Here is a 22,550-nt window from a genome sequence, read left to right as displayed (position 1 = left end):
ACATTTGCTGGCAAAATGCTGAAAAAGCCCTGTAATAGATGATACATGGCTGAGGTAGCAGCTAAATATACTGTTATCAAATCCAGTGACAGGCACAGCTGCTTAAGCAAATAGTTTAGGATATCCAGAATCAGAGGTATTGTTAGCAATGGTTGCTATTGTGGAGAAAATGATAACTGTTTTTTTCACTTTGCTGGTATGTAGGTCTGCTAGAATTGCTTCTGTTTAGACCTCTGTGGTACTTCTGAAGCATGCACCTTGTCTTGAGGAAATCATGCACTGAGCCTCCACTAAGACAGGCTGCACAATGAGCTGAAACAAGGCTTAGGTCCACCAAGTTACCGTTGCCTTAAAAAGACTGTGTTCTGAAGTACGTGAAGTGTGGGTGGCCTCAATAAGCAGCTTCTCATAAGCTATTTCATCTTTATTATTATCTGAACAACAGAAGATGATTACACTGCAACTACTGCTAACTATATATAATGGCAGCATGCTCTGAGCATGAAAATGAAAAACCTAGCAAACCCTCTATTGTCTATGAAAATACAAGAGGAGGTGTAAGAGTCTCCTATACCCACAGAGAGGAAAATGGCACAACCACTGGAAACAGAACAGTGGTCCACTGGGTTTGAAAGCCCTCCATTGTGTTTGGGGTTTACTACCACTTGAAGATTGGCACTCAGAGCTAGTTTGAATTTCTCAAAGTGAAAATGCAGCAGCAGCTGCATGACTGTGGGATAAACTAAGCCTGCTGTATTTGGCAGCCTGAGTGCCAAAAAAAAGAAAGGCAGAGCAACTGGGAAAAGTGATTTTAGTTAGGTGACACTTAAGAATTTGGTTATATGAAGTGGCTATAAGGCACTTACAGATTGTCTTTTTTTTTCTTTGCCATAAATTAAAAACTTCAATGTTTAAGCAAACAATCAGAAATATAACAGCTGTCCTTACATAACCTTCAGGCATGTTCACAACCTTTTTTGCCTTTTAATGCTTCTGTGCATCTCATGTCTTTAAAGAGCATCTGAGGAGAAAAATCTTTTTTCCCTGTCTATCTGCTTCTGTTCAGAATTCAGAGTATTAAAGTAATAATGGAAAAAATGCTGCTGTTCTTGCCTCAGGGTGATGTTGCAGCCTCAACAAAATGAGGGCTCATTATCAAATTCCCTGGTTTATTATTATTAGTGTTAAAAGAATCCAAATAATGTCAGTATGAATTATATGCAGATTGTAGCTAAACAAAATCCAATGAAATACAACCATTAACTCTTACATAGGAGCTTACCATTTCAGTACCATAAAACAATAGCCAAGTGCGTAATAATCCTTGAGAATAAGAATTACCTTCATTTTATCAGGGAAAAGCAGTGTTCCTATTCAACTGTTTATAATCATGAAGAGTAGTCAGTCATGCACATTAAGGCAGTTAGGAAACCTTCACCTTCAGCAATGGCCCAGCAGGCTCAAACACAACACACTACTGTCAGGGTGATAATCTCATTCAGTTCTTGGCTTCAAGCTTTGAGTTTAACTCTCCATTTGCCACGGCACAGGGCTGGTTAAGCCTTGTTGGTCTCCAGGCAACCCCCCTGTCCCTAAGTGCCAATGGCGGCACTTGCCTGCGTGTGGAGAACCTTCCAGAGCAACAGGTAGGGGAGCCTGCACACTGGCAGCCAATCACCAGGTGCCATGGGAACTTGAGCCAATCAGAACTGGGTATTGTGCCTCTGCTCCTGTGACTGACAGGAGCTGTGGTAGCTGAGGGACAGGGCAGGTAGAGGCCCTGCATGCGGTGGCTGAAGCACTTTGGGGTTCTGGCCTCTGGCCCTGCCCAGCCCCTGGCTGGGAGTGCTGCCCTGACCTGCCCGACCTCCTCCTTGTGCTGTATCACCCCACCACACCAACCACCATCACCACTGCTGCCGCCGAGGGGCAGGGACACTGCATGAGCAACCTTTATCCTCATCCACCTGGCTTCTTTCCCAGGCTGTCTCATCTCCCCTGCCATAGACAGGGATGCCTGTCATTTGTTAGCATTAAGTACATATCTGCACTGAAAGTGCTTCAGTAGCTTAGTCCATTTGTCTCCACGCTGTCAGTTCAGTCTCACTTTTATATCCTGATTTAAACACTGACTGTTTATAGTGTTCCCAATGAAAGGGTACTAGAAAAGGACTTACTGAAAATTATAAAGTGATTGCTTGTATGGCACTTACCATATTAAATTTTAACACAATTTAGGTCATTGCAAAATAAGCTTTCAACAAAGTTCATGAACAGCGTGGCATCAATGCAGATTTTCTGTAACTTTCTAAAGAAACAGAAGAACATGCCCAAAAGGAACACAATCATTTTCATGTACCTTTCTGTCATATTAGAAAGTACATAGATCTAAACAAGGTAAGTAATAAAGTATTGTCTGCAACTTAGCACTACTGTTTGACCACGTATTGCCCATTCAGCAGTTCAGGCTAAGTATTTTTATAGTAAATTACACATTTAATCCAAAAGAAGGAAGTGCTTATTTTTTGCACTGTTCAAAGTCAGAAGTATGTAAAGCTACCAGTGATCTGACGAAAGCATGTTTGTGGGAAGAATGTATAGGAATGTATGCTTAAAGATTCATAAATAATTTATCACATGCTTTAAAATCTCATCACATGGTTTCTGTTACTATTTGGTACACCGATACAGCTATTTACATCCTGTGTACAAGAAAGATACAATATCACTGTTATGTTAAGAATAAATGAATAAATAAATGAAAAGTTGGTGCATACAAGGGAAAAGTTTTAAACATGCCTTTTCAACTCTTGTTAAATATTAATTTCCTGAATCCTTCACACCCTGAAATAAAAAGACTTGAAATATTCTTCTTGCTAAATGAGTCTCATTAGGAATATGGTTAATATAGGAAAAAAGTTGCAGTCCATGGCAAAGTTAATATGATCAATCGGTAGAGCAAGCATGGTCTCCTAGCCAGTTTTGTAGGCTGATAATAAAGAGAGACATTTTTCTTTCAAACTTACACAGTATAGCCTCACTGGATATCAGCCACAAGAGATAAGTCATGTGGGTACTCACAAAATGCCTCATCTTAATTAGTAGTAATTATATCACGTATCTTCAATCTATGTTCACCTGGTTCAAACTTCAAAGCAATGGAAGTTCAAAGTCTGTAATCACATCTGATTTCATATGTAAACAATTTGAAAGCCAAATACTTGCTTCTGGAAAGCTGGGAAAATATGTTGTCTGATTAAAAACTATTCTTCTCACATTCTGCATGTTTTTATAGGAGATAAAGCTTCCTTCCTGTTGAGTGAAAAGTGGTTTCATAGCACTGTGTATCTGATAAAAGTTTACTTAAAAAGACAATGCCAGGAGTGACAGCTTAGCTACTTAACCTGCTGTCAAGTTTTACTTTACTATCTTCAAACTACTGTAGTTACAAAATTGCTGGAAAAAATGTGTTAGTTTAATATTTGCAGTGTTTTAGTTCTCATATGATCATGCATTTTTTTTTTGCCTAGCACTATAGTTAAAATAAAGCTCTCCTACCTGGTTTTCAATGCAGCTTTCCATTTTCACTAGTCTTTTATAAGGGCGTACTCTCTCAGGCAATGGATTTAAGTGATTTACACAGTATTAGACCAAGGGAGCAGAAATTTCTGTGTCCCCCAGAGCAGCCACGCTTTTAATCAAATATAGCTCATAAATCACATTTACAACTTTCAGAGCTCAATCAATAGGATACTTTATAGTCTGTAACAAAATTATCTGCAAAGAAGTAGAAGTACAAGAGGGATGTTACTGAGGGGCCACTCACACCTAGGCTCTGCACCCTGTCTGCCTTTAGAGATTAAACTGCCAATTTTAACAATGAGTGACCTATCCCAGAACTCTAATGCATTTATAAACAATGCACAGTTGGCTGATAATGCAGTATTTTAGGAGGCTATAATCAATAGGATCAAAGCACAGCAAGTTTCCTGTTCCACTTTACCCTAGTTTGGTGACAAGTATCAGTACTTTTCTCATCAAACTTTAACTAAAAGACTTCTATTCTCATGGGCAGAAGTTTTCATGGCTTTGCTAACTCCACACTACTAAATTTCTCTGAAGATGTCTCCAAGTGAGTCACAGAATACCAATGACTTCTCAGTGCTAATTCAGTTACATGTCTTCCTTGAATTCAATTTGCATATTCAATATAGCAAAAATCTTCATCAAAAGTGTTTAATTTATATACATAATACTGAACAGTCTCCTTCTATAAAATGTAGTAAAAATTACTGCATTACACAGTACTTCATCTAGGACTGATGTACATAAGTCAATAGCAAGTTCTGTAAATTACTGCTAAAACACCTGTATAACTTCAACTATATATTAGATAACTTTGTCATAATTTCTGGAGTATGCAATAGAAAATAAGAACTTAATCACATTAGGTACTTCTTCAAAATGTGTTGCCTACTTATATATTCCACTAATGACAGAAATACTCTGCGCCTATTTTGTGTCAAAGATTTATTTGCATTTTTACCCTGCAAAAGGCACCATGAGAATTCTCATACTCTGTGCTGAGACCACAAATAATAAAAAGTATTATCTTGACCTCTTAAAGATGTAATGAGAGCAGCTTTCATGAAATTATAAGCCTATGCCTGCAGCTGTTGTATCAATATCCAAATTGCACGCATTCGGTAGTGATACCAGGGAGTGCTGGCTAAGTGACTTTTAAGTGATAGACTACTCAACAGCAAGTTTTCATTCAGATGAAAATCATCTTAATAGACTGCATTCAGACAGCTTTGCTTTTCATTCCTTTTTGAGACCTCTCCAGAAAGTATCGGCAAATGTATGGATGATTTCAGGTTTTGAAGATAGAAGACTAGAACACTGAAGATGTGAGAGCTGTTACCAGCTCTTACAGCATACGAAGGATAAAAATTAGGAAATAGCACTGATACATTCAGACCATGTATTTCCAATATTACTTTCAGCAACTCAGATGGAAATTGCTTGTAAAGACAGAAGACAAATAAAATGCCACCATAGGTCAGAAGTCCATTCTCTTGCCAAACCGCAAATGACTTTTAATATTCTGTCTATGAGGGATCATGTTGCCACTGATTTAAGACAGTTCTACAGGCTAAAAATCTTAAATTAAGGTCCTAGATGTGACTGGGTCTTTAATGAGTTTAAACACTTGTCCTTTTAAATATAAACCTTCAATAATTTTACTTTAAATTAAGGGTAGGAGAAAGTTGTTTGACACAAAAAGTGAAGCTGATAGCAGCCAAATAATCTTTGACCAAATTTAATGCAAAATGGCTCTATTTCAGTTTTAATAAACTCTATAGCATGAAAGGTACCCAGGTCTCACTGGTATCAGAAACCTCCTGAGGTGTCATGGAAAGTAACCTGAAAAGTATCCCATCTACTGCAGGTCCTATGGCTTTCTGACAAAGACAAGTGGATCTGTTTGTGAAGTCTGTAAAAGGTTGTTTGTTTATTTATAGGATTTTGTTTTGTGATCAGAGATTCAGGTGAATAGTAGGATACTGAGGAGGGAGCTGAAAGGATTCAAACTCCAGAAACCAACCACTTGAACCCTGCTTGACATCTATATTTTAGGAACTAATGAAAGCCTAAATACATACATGTCTAAAGCTAAGTCCAAGTCTTTAAAAGACATTTTGACATATGGAGCCTTTGATTTCCCATTTATGGAATAAGGAGAATGTCTGCTAAAGTTTTCTGTTATGGTGTTCTGCAGACCTGATGAGTGACTCATGGCAAATATGATCCGATGTTGGATGGTCAGCTTCCAGACAAACCCTCTTCTTGAAGACAGAGAATATGGCACCTAATAAAATTACCATATTTATCTATTTTCTACCGTAAGCAGAATGCTCTGATTTATAACCATTATGAAAATGTTGGCAATAAGACCTTTCTGGTATTCAAGGGACAGCAATTGGATGGACATACAGAGGCCTGCCTGCATGATCTTGTACAGAAAAATACTTACTAATTGAATTTCTATTCAAAGTTGGCAGGCCATGAATCAGATCTGGTGTACAAGTCATGATGCTGCAGTAATGCACACAGATGGTAGTAATTTTCCCAAATGTGTAAATTCCCATGCTAATAAAATCACATTATTTATGATTTCTTCACACACTGCTTCAAGACCAATGATTTCTCAGATGAAGTCAGAGCATGACCATCTGTCACTGATCATAAAGACATGCATAGAGTGGAGCAATCATGCAGCATCTGGTCAAAATATAATTCAAAAGGCCAATAATGGATACATAATCTGGAGTATGCTATGATAAAAGTTATCATATCATGAAACAGACTTATGTGCTAGCAGGGCAAGTAACACTTATACAATGTTATATATATATTATACTATGGATTTTTTTTCTGATTGTAAGATTCTGAAATCTGTACCAAACCAGATAGATAAACTCTGAATTTAGATTTTTCTCGAGAGTAATCATGTCAGAGCTACTACAGGTTTCTGAGCACGCTGAATATATGCTGAGTATCCAACTTACAAGAGGAAGCTTGCTTTTGTTTCAGCCAATCACCAAGGAAAGGTGCACCAAGATAAAGGGTTTTTTTTAATTATGTGTTCAACTGGTTCCATTAAAACTGAAGGAAATTGACTTTATGCCATTACTAGACTGACAGGCATTTTTTTTTATTAACAACAAGTAGAATTTGTTGCCAAGAATTTATTATGGATACTTAATGTACATTGATAGTACTGATATAGAAAAATACATATTTTAAAATTGTCCAGTCCAAATGAATCCTGAAGTTTCTTTTGCACATTAATGTTTTGAGTTTTGAAATCCATGTAAGCTTTCTGTTGAGTTAAAAAAAAATATTCTGGGAAAAGAACGAAGAAAAAAGAAATTACTGATAATGTACATATGCCTGTTTCAGAGAAACATTAAAGGATTGTGTGCTGTGAAAACATATAATGCATGGGATCCTTGAAAACACATGGAGTATCTGTGGCTGGTCTTACATACTGGGCAGAGGATTTAAAACTGTTCAGAAATACCTGCATCCACCATTTAACGTTTCTATTCTTAAGCATTCTTATGAGAGTGGGTTCGCCTGTGCTAACTGTCTCATGCTGAGTTAAGGACAGTTGTTGAAGCCTGTGAAAACACAGCATCTCTGGGTGATCTACTGATCCTTGGCATTAAAAAAGGTTTTGCAATTCACTTTTGTGGGACATGATTGCTGTCAGATACATTTCCTTTAATGTGTGAAACCCAATACATTACGCTACCTGCTAATTTGTTAATCCTTATGTTGTTTATGATACTGTATTAGCTTCCAAAGGCAGCTGATTGGAATTATCAGATATCTCATGACTAGAAAAGGATGTAAATAAGACCTGCTTGAGGCAGCCTTGGAAATCTTAAAAAACAACTAGATAAATAATGAAGAGTGAATTGCCACTTGGCAAGCAGAATCACATTGTTATGATCCCACAAAAACCACAGAAGAATGTGCAGCAAGAACTGACGTGACGGAACAGAAGTCCAAGGTCATAGTGAGACTGAGGCTAATTCAAAAATATAGGAGAGCTTGATTTTTAGTCTGTTATGCTATTTAATGTTAACAGTTTCTCTATCAAGCACTGAACTTGTCAAGACTACAATAGAAAAAAATACATCAGTTAACTGGAAAGTCAGTTTCTTGCAGAGCATGCATGGAGCTGCTTCTGGTGCCCCGAAGTACCCTCTCTAAGCTACTCCCAGGAACAGGCTTTTGCTCTACTAAATTACTGTAGGTTTACTTGGGGGTGGAGGCAGGGATGCTCTTTTCACTTCCTTATCTGATTGTTCTTTCTTTCCTCAAATACACTCTGTGTTGACTGAGAAAAAGTCACATTCTTTGATATATGACAGTCTATTTTACTTTTCTTTCAGTATGTTTTGCTTTGTTATTTCTTTCCTTACACTGAACATTGTCTGTGTAAGTACCTCTACTCTTTCCATGAAACAACTGAATAGTTGGCCCCAGGAAACCAATTCTGCAAAGCTACCTGACATCATCTTTCTCTAGAACCTATCTCTTTCAAGTCAAACTCTCTGGAAACTAATCTCTCTTTATGCTCCATCTTTGTGAAGGTCTTTTTCTTTGCCAGCTTTTTATAATCCACTGCGTACAGCCAAAGAAAACCATTGCTGTGGTCTCACTAGATTGATTCAAGCCATCTCAGAATACACGTATTATTCTTCCTCCCTAAATCCCTTCCCCCTTTCCTTTATTATTCTTGTAGATCTGATGTGACATGTGCAGAGCACCAAGCTAAGCTGTGTGGTGGATTCTGTTCTCTGCTGTATCATATATGTGATGGTCCACTTGTCACAAAAGCAGTGAAAATAAGTAACAAGCTACTGCAGATTTTGAGAAAAGGACTTACGGAACCAGCAGAAAAACACAAAATGCAGGCCCTTGGTTTTTTGGTCAAAGATAGGACGAGTAAAACACAGTAATTACTAATGCCAGATTGTTACATACGTATCTGGGTATACTTTCTGAAATAACCTCTGGCTGATAGCAGTGAAGTAATTCAGCTATTTATTTGAGTTCTCCAAACATTTCCTAATATTGCCTCTTTAGTTGACCAATATGTTAACAAAAATTCAACCCCAGTTTTAATTTTAATGATTTTTTTTCCATTTCACCTTCAAGGCATTTTATAAATTTTTAAGACCACAATGGCTGCCAATTCAATTGAGCCTCATGCTCTTTATTATATTATATTAGCTTTTGAAAGCAGCTAATCTGAATGATTAGACATCCCAGGACTGGAAAAGGAAGTAAATAAGGGCCTTACAAAACTACATATCGAAGTACTGATTGGAAAACTTGCTGGTTTTATTCTGCACATGCTGTTGTCCAAAAACATTAAGGGCAAAAGAAACAATATTTGTAAACAATAATGTTTACAAACATTATGAAAATATTTGAAGGTTAGCCTTTTCCCAGTTTTTGCTTTCTACTACAACGTTTTCCACTTTCAGCCAGAATAAAAAAAATGAATTGTAGCACGGAAAATATAAATGGAAATGACAAAAAAAGAAATAACTTCATAGCTCAGTCTTTATTCAGTGATGACAATAGGAAAACATTCATGCTCTTTTAAGAAAAAAGTTGAAGCTGGACTTGGTTGGACTAAGCGTGATTGGTTTTAGACTTGCACCCAGCTTTCTACCAAGAGATAATACCAAGAGATAATTAAATTCAGATTTTGTTCAGTAAGTGTTATCTCATTTTTAAAGTTATTGTCATCATCATTTATACATAACCAGAAAGCACAGTAAGCGTTTGCAGATAGGACCTAAAAGCAATGAGAAAACTCCAGGAGTATTTTATGTAGAAGTATTTTTTCCATTAAGCATTTAGTAAAAAACATCAGTAGTAAAAAACATCACTTTAGCTTCTTGTCTCACTCACTCTATCAAATGTGATATGGTACACAACAGTTCTACTGAGCTACCTTCCCACCACAGGGGCCACCACAACCAACTTTAGCCACAACTACCGTGAATACCTTTACCACAGAATACATCTCCTGCTGACTCATGTGAAACGAGCAGATTACTTCAAACTGCTGCTCTAGGTGAGCAAGCTGAGCAACTACTGCATGGCTCAGACTGCCTCACAGAATGGAACTGTAGCTGATACACAACATAAAAACATATGCTTTGCTGTATCTGTAAAGTTAACTTTAGATTAAACTGGTTTGGACTGGAAATCAAGAATTTTCCACATTTGATGGACTACATAAGTTTTCCACATAACTGGACTACAAAAAGAATAATTCAAGTTTGTAACAGTGGGCAGGCTCCATGAAGAAGACATCACCTTCCATCTGAGCAGGGATTTAAAAACCTCAGACCAGGTTTCCCTTCTTTTTGACGCTGTCATGCATGTAAAGGTAACAAAGAAATTGTCTAATACAAGGAGATGTTAAAAAGTGTCCCTAATATTATACCATGGCTCATAAAAAAGGAGATGCAGAGTCAGTTTTTTTCTGTTCTGTTCAGGGGTGGAGGGTAGGCAAGTCACAAGAGACTTTTAACAGGTACAAAAAAAAAAAAAAAAAGGAGAATAAACAAACGAAAAAGGTGACAGGAAAAGAGACAAAACTATTATGAAGTTGAAATGTAGTGTTTCTAGATGCTTTTTGCGCATTATACACATACACACAATAGCATATAACCAGTTTATTCCTTGGGGGAAAAAAGCTGCAAAAGAAACAAGGACATAATATCAGTATTGCATGGTCTGTAGCATAACATTTAGAAAAGAAGGAAGAAGCAGTGTTGGTTAGGTTCAGAAAGAAGCATTTCTGTTATTAGCAAAGACACTACTTTTAATGACATTTCAGAGTATTTTCATAGATGCCTTTAAGCCTTTCTCTCCCTCTTTTTTTTTTTTTTTTTTTTTTGGTAGGCAGACATTGATTATATCTTCTCTTAAAGACTCATTAATCAAATGTTAAGGGGGAAGACACTTTTTGTCAGGAGAGCACCTTTTAAAGCAGAGAATGAAAATAGCCATGTTATAAGCAAAATAAAAATAAAAAAAATCGTGGCATAGATAAATGAAGACATTGCCAGAACTTATAAAAATCCTAATGTCCTGCTCAATGCCTAAGCCTTATTGATTGTTAGGAGTGAGATTCGCCACTACTCATAGAGTCCTATATACTTTTGGCAAGTTGTTTATGTGAAAAATAAGACACAGCAATATAATAGGATAGTATTAATCTACTGCTTCTAAAACTGTAACAACTCAGCAGGATTTCAGTGTAGCACTACTGGAGCTGGAAGAATGAAGAATGTCTCTGTTCTGGAAATACAGCAAATGTATCATGTATTTTCAGAGATAACAGAAAATGCAGACAAATGCAGGGGTTGGTAACGTCCTTGCTGAAATCTCATTTTAAGAACAACAAAGTAGTAAACCACCTCTGCACTGAGATAAGATGATAATACCACAAGCTGAAAGAGTTCGTGGAAATGCTAAGTATAAAATGTTAGTTTCCATCTTCAGATAGTTCAGAGTTTTTATTAACATTCTCTGTGTCCAAGATTTTTTTTTATTCTTGTAAGATACTTTTAGCTGGATTAAATATAATGCTGATGAATACTTTCCTTTATAACTTCTTATTTCATTTTGCTTTTCTAGCTTAGTATTTCAAGAATATTTTCAGCGTTGAGCTGCCCTATCGCGCCAGCTCAGAAATCTGTCCTGCCTGCTGCTAAATGACAGAGTAGTAGTTTCTTTATTCTGTTCCTTCCTCCTATCCTTAAATGTCATAAACTGTTTAGCATATTTAACAGGGACCGAAGGCCTCATCATCTTGTTAATGTACCTAAATCCCCATGAAACTAATTCTTCGTTGTTTTACAAACAAAATAAAACAAAAAAGAAAGGGTGACCTTTGCACGAAACACATTTTAAGCCAGTATTTTGGATCACAATGTTCTGTTTTGGCCACATTTACTGTTTCTTTTAAATCTTTTGCCTCCCCAGCCTCTCTGGATAAATTTAAGATCCTCAAGCATCACCATCTCGATTATTCACAGAAATGTTCAGGCTTTAAATCTGGACTGACATTCTTCCCTTTATTCTCAGCTGCACCCAGGTTGGTCTCCAGAAATGTCAGAAAAAGCGAGACTGATTCTGATGATCTGGAGCTGAATTTTGTCATATCATTTCCTGTCTTGAGTCTGTCTGGCTTCCTCTTTAAAGGAAGAGATTTATGCAGTCTGCTGGATTTCAAAGGCAATGAATGAAATGTCCCTTCACACTCAATTGTTTTTTAGTGCATGTAAATCCTGGATTTTCTGTACCTTTTCTATGCATTCATTTTTTTGCAAGTGATTTAAAATGCTTTTATATCAAGAGCAGAATTAAAATAATATTCCTATATAAGAATCTCCAGGAACAGGGAGGGTTGTATACTGATTCTACTTTGCTCTTAACAAGACATTTAATGAAGTACACACGTATTTAATAGGAACATTCCCATCTTATGGTGATTTTTTTTTCTACTAACAGCTCCATAATTTCAACCTCGTACAAAGCTGCAATGATAAATATTATTTGTTTTGCACTGAGCTGAAAAAAATATCCCAGTAACATACTCCCTGTTATATGAAAAAATGTATGTGAAAAGATAAGTGTCTGTGAAGAGACTGGGCTTCTGCTGTTAACTCCAAGAGAAACTTTAAACGCTGTATTTTGCCACATCGTACATATTTTACTCATATAAATTTCTGGACGATTTATTCTCTTTATTTTGCTGAAGTTCACCAGTTGCTGAAGCAGGTTGTTCAGATGAATAAAAAAACCCAGCCACTACAGCTATGATTATTTCAAAAAGATAATGTTAAGAATAATGCCATGTGTTGAAAAACATTTTTGGAAGTCAGATGAATCTACAGTTTTCCATTATGGTTGGTAGAGGCTAACAAGATGCTTGCCTTTATTCTCTTGGTTTTATTTCCCATATTTGTGTATTTTCCCTTGTGTTCAATATGCAAGAGATTTGTATTAGTTATGTATAATACAGTGGGGGGTTTTTTGTCTTTTATAGGGTGGAAGAATTCATTACAGGATCATACCATTCACATAGGAAAATTATTTTCATTTATGTAATTTCCTGTCTTAAATATGAATCTAAAAGAAAGTAGGAATCCGACAGTAAATGCCTCAACTCTTTTTGATGGTGTATTCAGTATTTTCACTAATTCCACTGAAACACAGGGGGACTCTACATGCTCCCTAGTTTTTGAACCTCCCAGGCATTCTGCACAGAACTGATCTACAGGCATGTAGAATGTAAATAAATAAGTATAGGAAATTCATCTTTCAAATCCTGAATTTCCTTGGTAGTTAAATAGATAAATAGATAAAAAGTTTTTGCTATATAATTACTTGCATATTTTATCACCACAAACTGTTATTGCAAAAATACAAGAAAATAAATACAAGAAAATAAAATTGTAGAAGAAAAGCTGTCTTTTTATAGTATGTAAAAGAAGCTGACTTCTTTCCCTCAAAGGGAGGTTTGCTCTCTTAAGGAGCCTCAAAACAGTGATTTCCTAACATTTATATCTTAAATTTTCCTCTCCTTTGAACAACAATAGTTTGAGATTTTACGTAAACACACCAGTGTTCCATGAAGATGCATGAAAAGGCACATGTTACGCAATCTTAATTAGAAATAACGTGGAGTTTCATACTCAAGTCAGTTTTATGTTTAGGCCAGGAAAGAACAAAATTACATTTCCTCTGTAACCACATCATGTAAATGGTCAGTGTCCTCCCAAAATGACCATTCGCTTTGGAATATGACATGAAAGAATCTGCCAGTTGCCATGGTTCTGAGCAGGATGCGTTAGGGAATTTCCTAGAGAATCCTGATGTCCACTTCACACTCACAGCTAGCTGAAGCTCCTGAGAGTGGTCTGGGAACAGATCAGCAGCTGCACACCTTTGTATCCAGGAATGAAAAAAATAAGACCCTGTGTTTTTAATCACAGCAGTCTTGAAATCAAAATGTCATAGTAGCACAATATACTGTTATCCTAAGTCACTAACACAGGTGATTTCATTGGTAAAAGGCCTAACTAACTACTGTTTATTCTGTGCTATAAAAGCAAACCAGTCTTCTGTGTCTCTTTCTTACAGGCTACATAATACAGCTCAAAGACATTATTTAATACCTCACCTGCTTTATCGCATGGCATTTCCTGTGGAAGAATGCAAATGAGTCAAGCTCAGAAAACAAGCATTGCCATACAGCCTGGGGAGACACATAACATTTCCACAGATGACTTGATTATCAGCAAATAAGCACCAACAGAACAAATGGCAGCAATTCAAGCATTACTGAAAGAAGGTGTTTCCAGAAAATGCCATAAATGGAGAAGGAAGAAGCAAGTATTTGTCACCTATGCAGCAACTGTTATCTTTGAATGAAAAATGACTTGAGATTGTTCTAAATATGGCCGAAATCACAGAAATTGGACCAATTACATTTATTTTCAAAACCAAATACATTGACATACTAGTCAATGATGCAAGTTAGAAAAGTTAGGAACAATCTCTATAAAAGCTGCTAGTAAAAGAAACTTGATAATACCACCTCTGTTCAGGTGGTATTATCAAGTATTGCTCAACAAATCAGGAATTCTGCAAGTGTATCCCAGGGAACAAATGTAGCAAAGTCCCCAGGTGGGACAATTGCAAGGTAAATGCATGTAACAGCCTCCTATTTTACTCCTGGTTTTGCAGCTTTGTCAAAGGAGTTGACCTTTAAGTAATGTACAGAATATACACAGGCAACATATAAAATTAACAAGATTTCCCATTTTTAATACATGACATTTAAATATTCTTTTTATTGAACAATCTATAAAACTTCCACAGAATATGAAAAATTTTGGTGACTTTAGAAATGTTAATCTTATAATTAACAGTCAGGGACATACTTTCTTTGCACACACAAGACAGTGATATTCCAAACCTATTGCTATGAACTTTACAGTAATAGACAACCATCTGCCTTCCTACTAAAGCAGAAGCATTACATTTTTTCCACTCGTGTGTAGGGATTTCACAACGAAGCAGATATAACCTCTTAGCTAATAATTGTTTCATGGATGAAAGAATGATACATTTCATATTAAAGTCAAAAGGCTTATTTACCCAGAAAGGAAAAAGAAGAAAGGTAGCTCAGAGTACACTACCCTTCACTGTATTCCCTATCTACACAAGCCTCCCTTTATAGTGTATGACCTAGCACTCACTACTCAGTAATAAAGATTAAATTTACACTGACATCAAATTTTCTATGCTGCATTTAAGGTTAGAGGTTAGAGTTTTTAAAGAAAAACTTGTAGCAACTTTTTATTTCCAGATAACTTTGGTAATCTGTAGTATACTTAGGCATATACCCAGCATTGATAGCTTCAGTTTGACTTTGGCAAATACACTGATTCATATCCATGAATTTCTATTTCACTAGAAAAATGGAGATAGATTTCCACTTTTCAAAATTGTCAGTGAGAGACATTTCAGATTTAAGAGGTATCTGATGGTAAATACACTATGCATTTAAATGAACTGGCTTGGCCCTAATATGTCCATAATGACTATTTTGACTTGGAACACATTCGCTGTACGGGCAGAACAACATACTGAAGTTTATTAGTTAAGGAGCAATCAAATAGGAAAACGCAATATTGCATATAATAACACATTATAAAATTAAACCACATAATTGAGATAATGACATTCACTTACTTTCACTCTAGAAGTCAGTATTATACACTGTAAGAAATATACAGTTGTTACTAAGAAACTAAGTGGCATATCTTAACCTAGCTGTGAAATAAGCAACCCATTCTAATGAAGCCAGAGTATCTAAACAGGGTTTGTATATAAGACCCTGTGGTATGCCATATTGACTGTTACTATGCCAGTTGAGTGTGTGATATATTTTCTTGCTGAACTGTAGTTAATGGTAGGTGCAAGGTAGACCACTAAGATGTTTAATAACTATATATTTCTGGAATGTAGAGGTATACATTATAGCATGATTAAAACAGATCACAGCTATCTGTAAGGAGTTAAGAGACAATTTCCGTGACTGGAAAAAAAATTCTGGATTGCATAGATGATAATTTACTTTATCACTTTCAATGTTTAGAGTAAAAAATTTTAAAATGATTACAGATGCCCTTATCTTATGTAATTATCAGTTCTTTCCAGTCTTCTTGAAGAACTGGTCTCTGACTATCAAAGGTTTATAATGCTAATTCAGTTGGTCAATTTCTGGTTTCATTACATAAAACGATCAATCTCATTGAAACTTTGGAATTAAGTAAAATGACATTATGCTTCAGTTACTTTTCATCTGTTAAATACAGGATACATCAAATCTGAAACTGATCTATCTAAACATGCAATGTGACAGCATACGCCCTGCGCTGTAGCTCCCTCAGTGAGCTGCCGATGAGCCTGCCACATACTGCAACTCTGGCTGACGCAGGAGTGCTAAACATGAAGGAGGAAGCTGTTCCCTGTATTGATGGTGGGGCTGTAGGGGGCAAAAGCAGAGCTGTATGAAAAGAGGAACTCCTTAATTCACCTTCTCACAGCAAGGGAAAAAGGAGTGTTCAAGAACTATTACAAGACATCTGATGCAGAAAAATGGATCACTGTTACAATCTTATCATCAAGCATGCCAGCAAGGTTCTGCAAAGCAAACAGCATCTCTTCCAAGTATAGAAAAAGAAAAAGAAGGTATCTCATGGAAATTAGACACTCAACCAGTGAAAGGATGATATGATTATACAACTGAAGTTATATTCTCAAAAGGATCTACTTGTTTCAGGGTTTTTTTTAAAGCTTACATTCTGATTTTATTGAATGGAATAGTTACCAGTGTGTCTAACGTAGCATGCTTCAGTCCTAATCTTCAGAGATTTGGTTTCAACTGCAATTATTGTAATAATCCCCTGGTTTTAATCTGCTCTACAGGTAGTCATTATTCAGTCATATTTTCACACATTTTTCAAACAAAGTAACAAAGAAAGAAGGCGACCCCTTCATTTACACAGGTAAGATAAACATGAAATTCCCTTGGAAATGTCACTGGAAGACAATCAACTCATCGCATTGTATGAACTCAGCAGGCCTGTACTGGTTAAATTTCAAAGGAGAAATGATTCATGATGATATATTTTTGAATGAGCAACCCAAAAATAGCTGTTTCTGTCAATGGACTGAAAGGTACATCCATTAAAGTCTGTGGCACAGTGAAGTAAGTACTCAGCTCAGATAATACAATTTGAAGATAGATTATGTCAGTTTTCATTAAAAACACCAAACTGTCAAAGACTCCTGGAGACTGACAGATCAACAGGAAGATAAGACTAGGTCAGTAGAAGGCAGCAATCAGACACTGGTAGAAGGCACCGGTGGAGTCCAGGCAAGGTGTCACTCAACAGAGTGGTTGCATATATATGCTGCTGCAGCCTTTTACCCCAGGATGTCTACCAAACTCCTGCTGAAATTTAACATTGCTTACTCCTGGCAGACCCCTCGGGAAAAGGCAAAACCTGCTCCCATCCAAAATACTGCAGATAATGCTGATGCAAAGGATGCCAACTGCATTCTTTGGAACACAGAAGGGAATTCTGGCACATAAACCGTATGTAAATAAATAAAACACTTTATTGAAATATTGAAAAATCTTCATTGCAACACACACAAAATGGTAACTAAATCTATTCTCTTTGAAGGAAACCTGCTTTTTTGGTTCCGCTATTTTATGGTGTGGTTTGCACAACTGCCATGTCTTGAAAGCAAGTGCAAAGAGTATGTCCAGATACCAAATGCATAGAAGATATTCACAGAATTCAATTTTAACACTGACAATTTGAAAATATATGATTTAATTTATTATGAAATTGGGAAAGGCTGAAAGATAAAATATTCTCTGGTATCTAAGCAACACATGATAATTTCTTTGTTATTTTAAGCTTACAATCATTGATTGCTTTCACATATGAGTGTAATGACCTACTTTCAGACAGTAATACAAGGTGATGTTAGTTCAGATATACTGGCAACCTAGCAAGGGCATTTTTAATTCTAGTAGCTTGTATCTCATACCATGGGAAGTTCATGAGAAGGATGTTACAGTTATATAACCATAATCTAGACACTTATTTTGTTTTTTTCCTGTACACCAGTAATGCCCTTTAATACTATGAGAATTACCCACTGCCATTTATAACCCCCTGTACCTTAAAAGCAAAACCAGTTTTTGAAGCCAGCTATAAAATGTCATAAAAAGAACTTTCTAAAATCCAGTAATGCAAAATAATTGCAATTACAAAGTAGAAACGTAGGTCGTTTGTCTTACAGCCTTGATTCTTTTTACAAAGAAATCCAAATTGTTCGAAGAATTATTTTTTATTCAAATTCTAATTAAATTATGTTCATTTGGCTAATCTGTGCTTTATGAGCAACAGTAGTACAATAGAAGTACAAATGAGCAACAGAGTAAAAAAACTTTTTAAACAAAGGACCAGGCACAGTGGCAAAAACCCTCTCAATCTGTAGAAATGGAAAATATATCTTTTTTATAATCTTTTTAGGAGATCTTCTTCTTATTTTCGTAAGTTAACTTTCTTCTGTCTCAGAAATACTACTTTACATAACATGCATTTACAAGCGCGCAACGATTTGCACAAATACTTTTTAATTTACTCAAGCTTGCAATCTTTACTAGTGCCTGACTGATACCACCAAACTTTTACACTGCAAGTAAGTATTATTCTAAATACCTCAGTGAATTTACTTCTGAGTTTCCAACAGTAACTGGGACGAAAAGCAGGGAAACACGTTGATCAGCATCTCTTCCCCTTTTCCAGCTCCAAGAAAGCATAAGACTTGCATTTGACAACTAATAGAGAAAGAATGACCCACAACTACCTTTTTCGCAGAACCGACCAGTGAAGTGTAGTGGGCAGTCGCACTGAAATGAGGTGGCCCCAGTAGGCAGAGAGAGAGGATGACAAGTCCCTCCATTATGGCACAGTCCATCCTGGCATATAAATGTCAATGTGGGAGAAATCTGAGAGGGCACAACAGGCTCAGGCAGCTCAGGCACATCAGAAGAAACCATAGGGAATGCTGTTGACAGATGTGTGAGTACAGGAATCCTGAAAAGAGAGAGACTATATATCAAAACAAAAAAAATCACAAGACTTTTCCACTACACTTCAGCTTCATTTAAGAACAGTGCGGGGGTTGTTTAGAAATTCAGATTATATTTAAGAAAATGTGAGTACATTAGTAATTCCCAAATCAGGTCCCCATCCTGAAATCTATCAGAAAGATAATGAAAGTATTTTTCCCTGAGAGCGCAAGAAATAATGTACACGCATATAGCACAGTTTGTATGTGCTCTCATAATTCCTTTTCGGTGGATGAAAACAATGGAGTGATAAATAAATACAGGCTTGTATTATTAAGCATTTTATTGCTTGAAGTTACCAAATCTCATATGGCAGTTCTACAAGACATGACTTCCATACAAGTATATCTCTTCTGCACATGCAGAAGAGAAATGCTGTAGTACAGCAATGGAGTATATTTCAATTCACAGATATAACTGGGGTGATGGTGTGAGAAAGGGAGATGATTTTGTCTTCATTTTCCCCCATAACTTTTCTTGTTTAAAAAGACATTCTCTCTCTCTCAATTTTTGAGCCCTCACATTAACCACTAGACTGATATGTTAATCAGTTACCTCCTTTTTAATTATTTCCCACTGCAAAGTTGCTAGAAATGAGTTAGCAATACCACGTTTGTCCTAATTATCAACTCTATTTGTTACCGCTATTTGTTTCATCCAGAAAGCCAAACTTACGACTCACTAAAACCATACAAATTTAAGGTTACTGATTTACCAACCAGAACAACTTATGTGCATCACAGAAATTACTATGATGAGGGTAAAGCAAAAGGAATCAAAAGTCACAGGAAGTCATGACCATTTAATAAGTTTGCACAATACTAAGAGATAGACTTTATTCTTTCATTTTATAAATTTCAAGAGGTTCTACTTTTTTTCCAGAAAGTAACTTTTAATTCTGAAATTTGGCAACAGTAATCTAATAAAATACCTCACTATTTTTACTTCATTGGTATTTTTAAACTTTCTGAATATTTCTCCTATGTCCTCATGGTGTGCAAAAAAAAAAAAAAAAAAAATCATATTACAGAATGGGAGACTAGGTTGAACTGAAATGTCACTAACATTTTGGCCAAAACAGAACTTAGAAATTAGATGCTTCATGCAAAGGTTTACAGGTGTTACAGCTTGTGAAAGCCAGTATTTTTGGCAATGTGTTAAATATCCACAAATTCTTATTTTGGTGAAAATGGTGGTATAAACCTGCTTTACAAAAAATAAAATAAAATAAAAAATCATACATTGGCCCCTGTTGCACCCTCCTCTCTCTCCTTGTCATCTGTTCTTACCTCAGCTACGTCTCCTTACCTTATTATAGAGACTGGAGTATGTCTTAACAAGAAGCATTTGAAAGGGATGATGCATCATGAAAATAGAGTGTGACTGCAGAAGCAGTGTGATGGGGCACCTTCAGTGTGACTTTTAATTCACAACTACAGGCACCCATCTCCTTAAATCTATCTTCCAAATTTTTTATATATCCCACTTAGCCATGGCAACCTGAAAACTGATTTTATTAGTTTACTTTTTTGCAAACCATACGTGCTGCTTTGGGCCGGAATAGGGTTAATTTTCTTCACAGTAGCTAGTAGGGGGCTACATTTTGGATTTGTGCTGGAAACAGGGTTGATAACACAGGGATGTTTCAGTTATCATTGAGCAGTGCTTACGCAGAGTTAAGGCCTTTTCTGCTCCTCACCCCACCCCATCAGCAAGTGTGCTGGGGGTGCACAAGAAGCAGGGAGGGGACATAGCCGGGTCAGCTGATCCCAACTGACCAAAGGGACATCCCATAGAGTATGACATCATGCTCAGCAATACAAGCTGGGAGAAGAAGGAAGGGGGGGACGTTTGGAGTTATGCTCTTTGTCTTCCCAAGTAACCATTACACGTGATGGAGCCCTGCTTTTCTGGAGATGGCTGAACACCTACCTGCTGGTGGGAATGAATACCTTGGTTTGCTTCACTTGCATGCACAGCTTTTGCTTGACATATTAAACTGTCTCAATCCACGAGTTTTCTCAATTCTCTGCCCCATCCCACCAGGGAAAATAAGCAGGTGTATCTGGGTGGTTAATTAATGAGCTTAATTGCTGGCTGAGGTTAAACCATGACACCATATTTTAAACAGTACTAACAAACTTCATAATATTCTGAAAGAAAACAACACAACATATCCCAAGTAAGTACATTGTCTGTAAATATCACTATTGAAAAATCAGCTATATGAATTATTAATAGATCACCTTTACAGAGAAGACGATACATGCTGAGAGGCAGGTAGCAAGGAAAAGAATCTGGGGAGAGGAAGGACAGAAATAATTTGAGACAAAGTAAGTATCTAAGGGGAGCCAGAGAAAGGCACAGTAATTGAGAAACAGTGGAGCCTGGGAAAGAACAAAAGGGACACAGGGCTTATGTGACTGCAAAGAGGAGACGTGCAGAGCAATAATGGTAAGGGAAGCATTAGAGAGGGATACTGAAGCACAGACACAGACTGTATCCAAAACAAGATATCCAAAACACTCACACTATAGTGCTTAGAAATGAGGATACAGTGATTTCAATGCGGTTAAAAGCCATCCACTTTATATGAGAGAAACGCATCCAAAAAGATGGCAGACAACAAGAAGGCTGAAACCAAACCCCTAAAAGATTTTGAAGGCTGAAGACTTGCTGATAAGAGGCTTGGAATTTTAAGAAAATAAGTGACTTCCTGTTTATTTCCATTTACATGAATAGAATAACATTTCCATTTATATGATTAAAATTGCAACAAAGAAATTGCTGGGTTTATAACCAACCTTTTTTCCTCCTAAGGGAAATAACTAACATGATCTTCATATAGGCTATTCCATTCAGAGCAGCATTAAGAGTGCACTGATGTGTGTGTTATCTTCCATCAGGCTAGCACAGCAAATTAAAAATGTTTAGTCACCTGCTGCTGAGATTACAACCACTGATTAAAAAGAAAAAAATTAAAATCTTCATTTTCTCCCCAAACATAACCTAAATGTCTGAGAAACTCTGAGCTAATTACGTAAGAATCAGGCATTTACAGGAGAAATTTCTTGGGAGCTATTACTAGGATTTGGGGTTGATTTTTCTGTTACTCCTGGGGGAAAAAAAACCCCAAACCCAAAACAACAAGATAAACCACCCAAAACCCTAAAACCTAAAATACATGTATCAAGGCATAAGCTGCACTCTCACAACAAGCTATTAGAGATATCATTTCTTTGATGACAGATAATCCTATAGATGACCATTGCAAAATTTACTCCTCTGAACCTGGTTACAGCTAATGTCAGGGGTAAAATACTGAATGAGAGGGTATTTGCCTCACTTGCAGGTTGTGCACTCTTGTGTCTACTTGGAAGCACTGATCTACAGCCCTGGAATTTTCACATGCCCTTTCTGATGGGAAGCTACTGTTTTTCTCTATAATAGAATGACAGGAGTGTGCTTCAAATGTCATTTTATGAGTGCAAGTAATGCAGTCTGGCTTCATTTTTTGGTTGACATTCTAATTCACAGAGAAGCAAGAAAGGAAGGCTCCTTGGTAGGTTGATTTCTTCCTGGTTAATTTGCTAGTGTTTCGTTGGGTGTCAGGCTTTGCAGTGTTGTTCTGGATGTTTTGCTTCTAGATGGTGCCTGATTGCTTCTGTGCAGGTGCCCTGTGGCTCGCTGCCTTACTGAAAAAGCAGAGAAGAGT

General features: G+C 36.6%; 1 protein-coding gene across 1 annotated transcript in view; it reads right to left on the bottom strand.

Annotated features, from left to right (window-relative positions):
- Positions 1-22,550, bottom strand: part of EYS (eyes shut homolog) — a 797,046-nt gene that overhangs the window by 186,933 nt on the left and 587,563 nt on the right. Inside the window, exon 35 of the mRNA XM_030490420.1 lies at positions 18,571-18,800. Within this exon, the coding sequence (XP_030346280.1) occupies positions 18,571-18,800 (230 nt within the window). The remainder of the gene's footprint in view (positions 1-18,570; positions 18,801-22,550) is intronic.

This window comes from Strigops habroptila, chromosome 6 (assembly GCF_004027225.2).
Source record: "Strigops habroptila isolate Jane chromosome 6, bStrHab1.2.pri, whole genome shotgun sequence".
Lineage (NCBI taxonomy): Eukaryota > Metazoa > Chordata > Aves > Psittaciformes > Psittacidae > Strigops > Strigops habroptila.
This window is presented reverse-complemented; position numbering and strand designations above follow the sequence as displayed.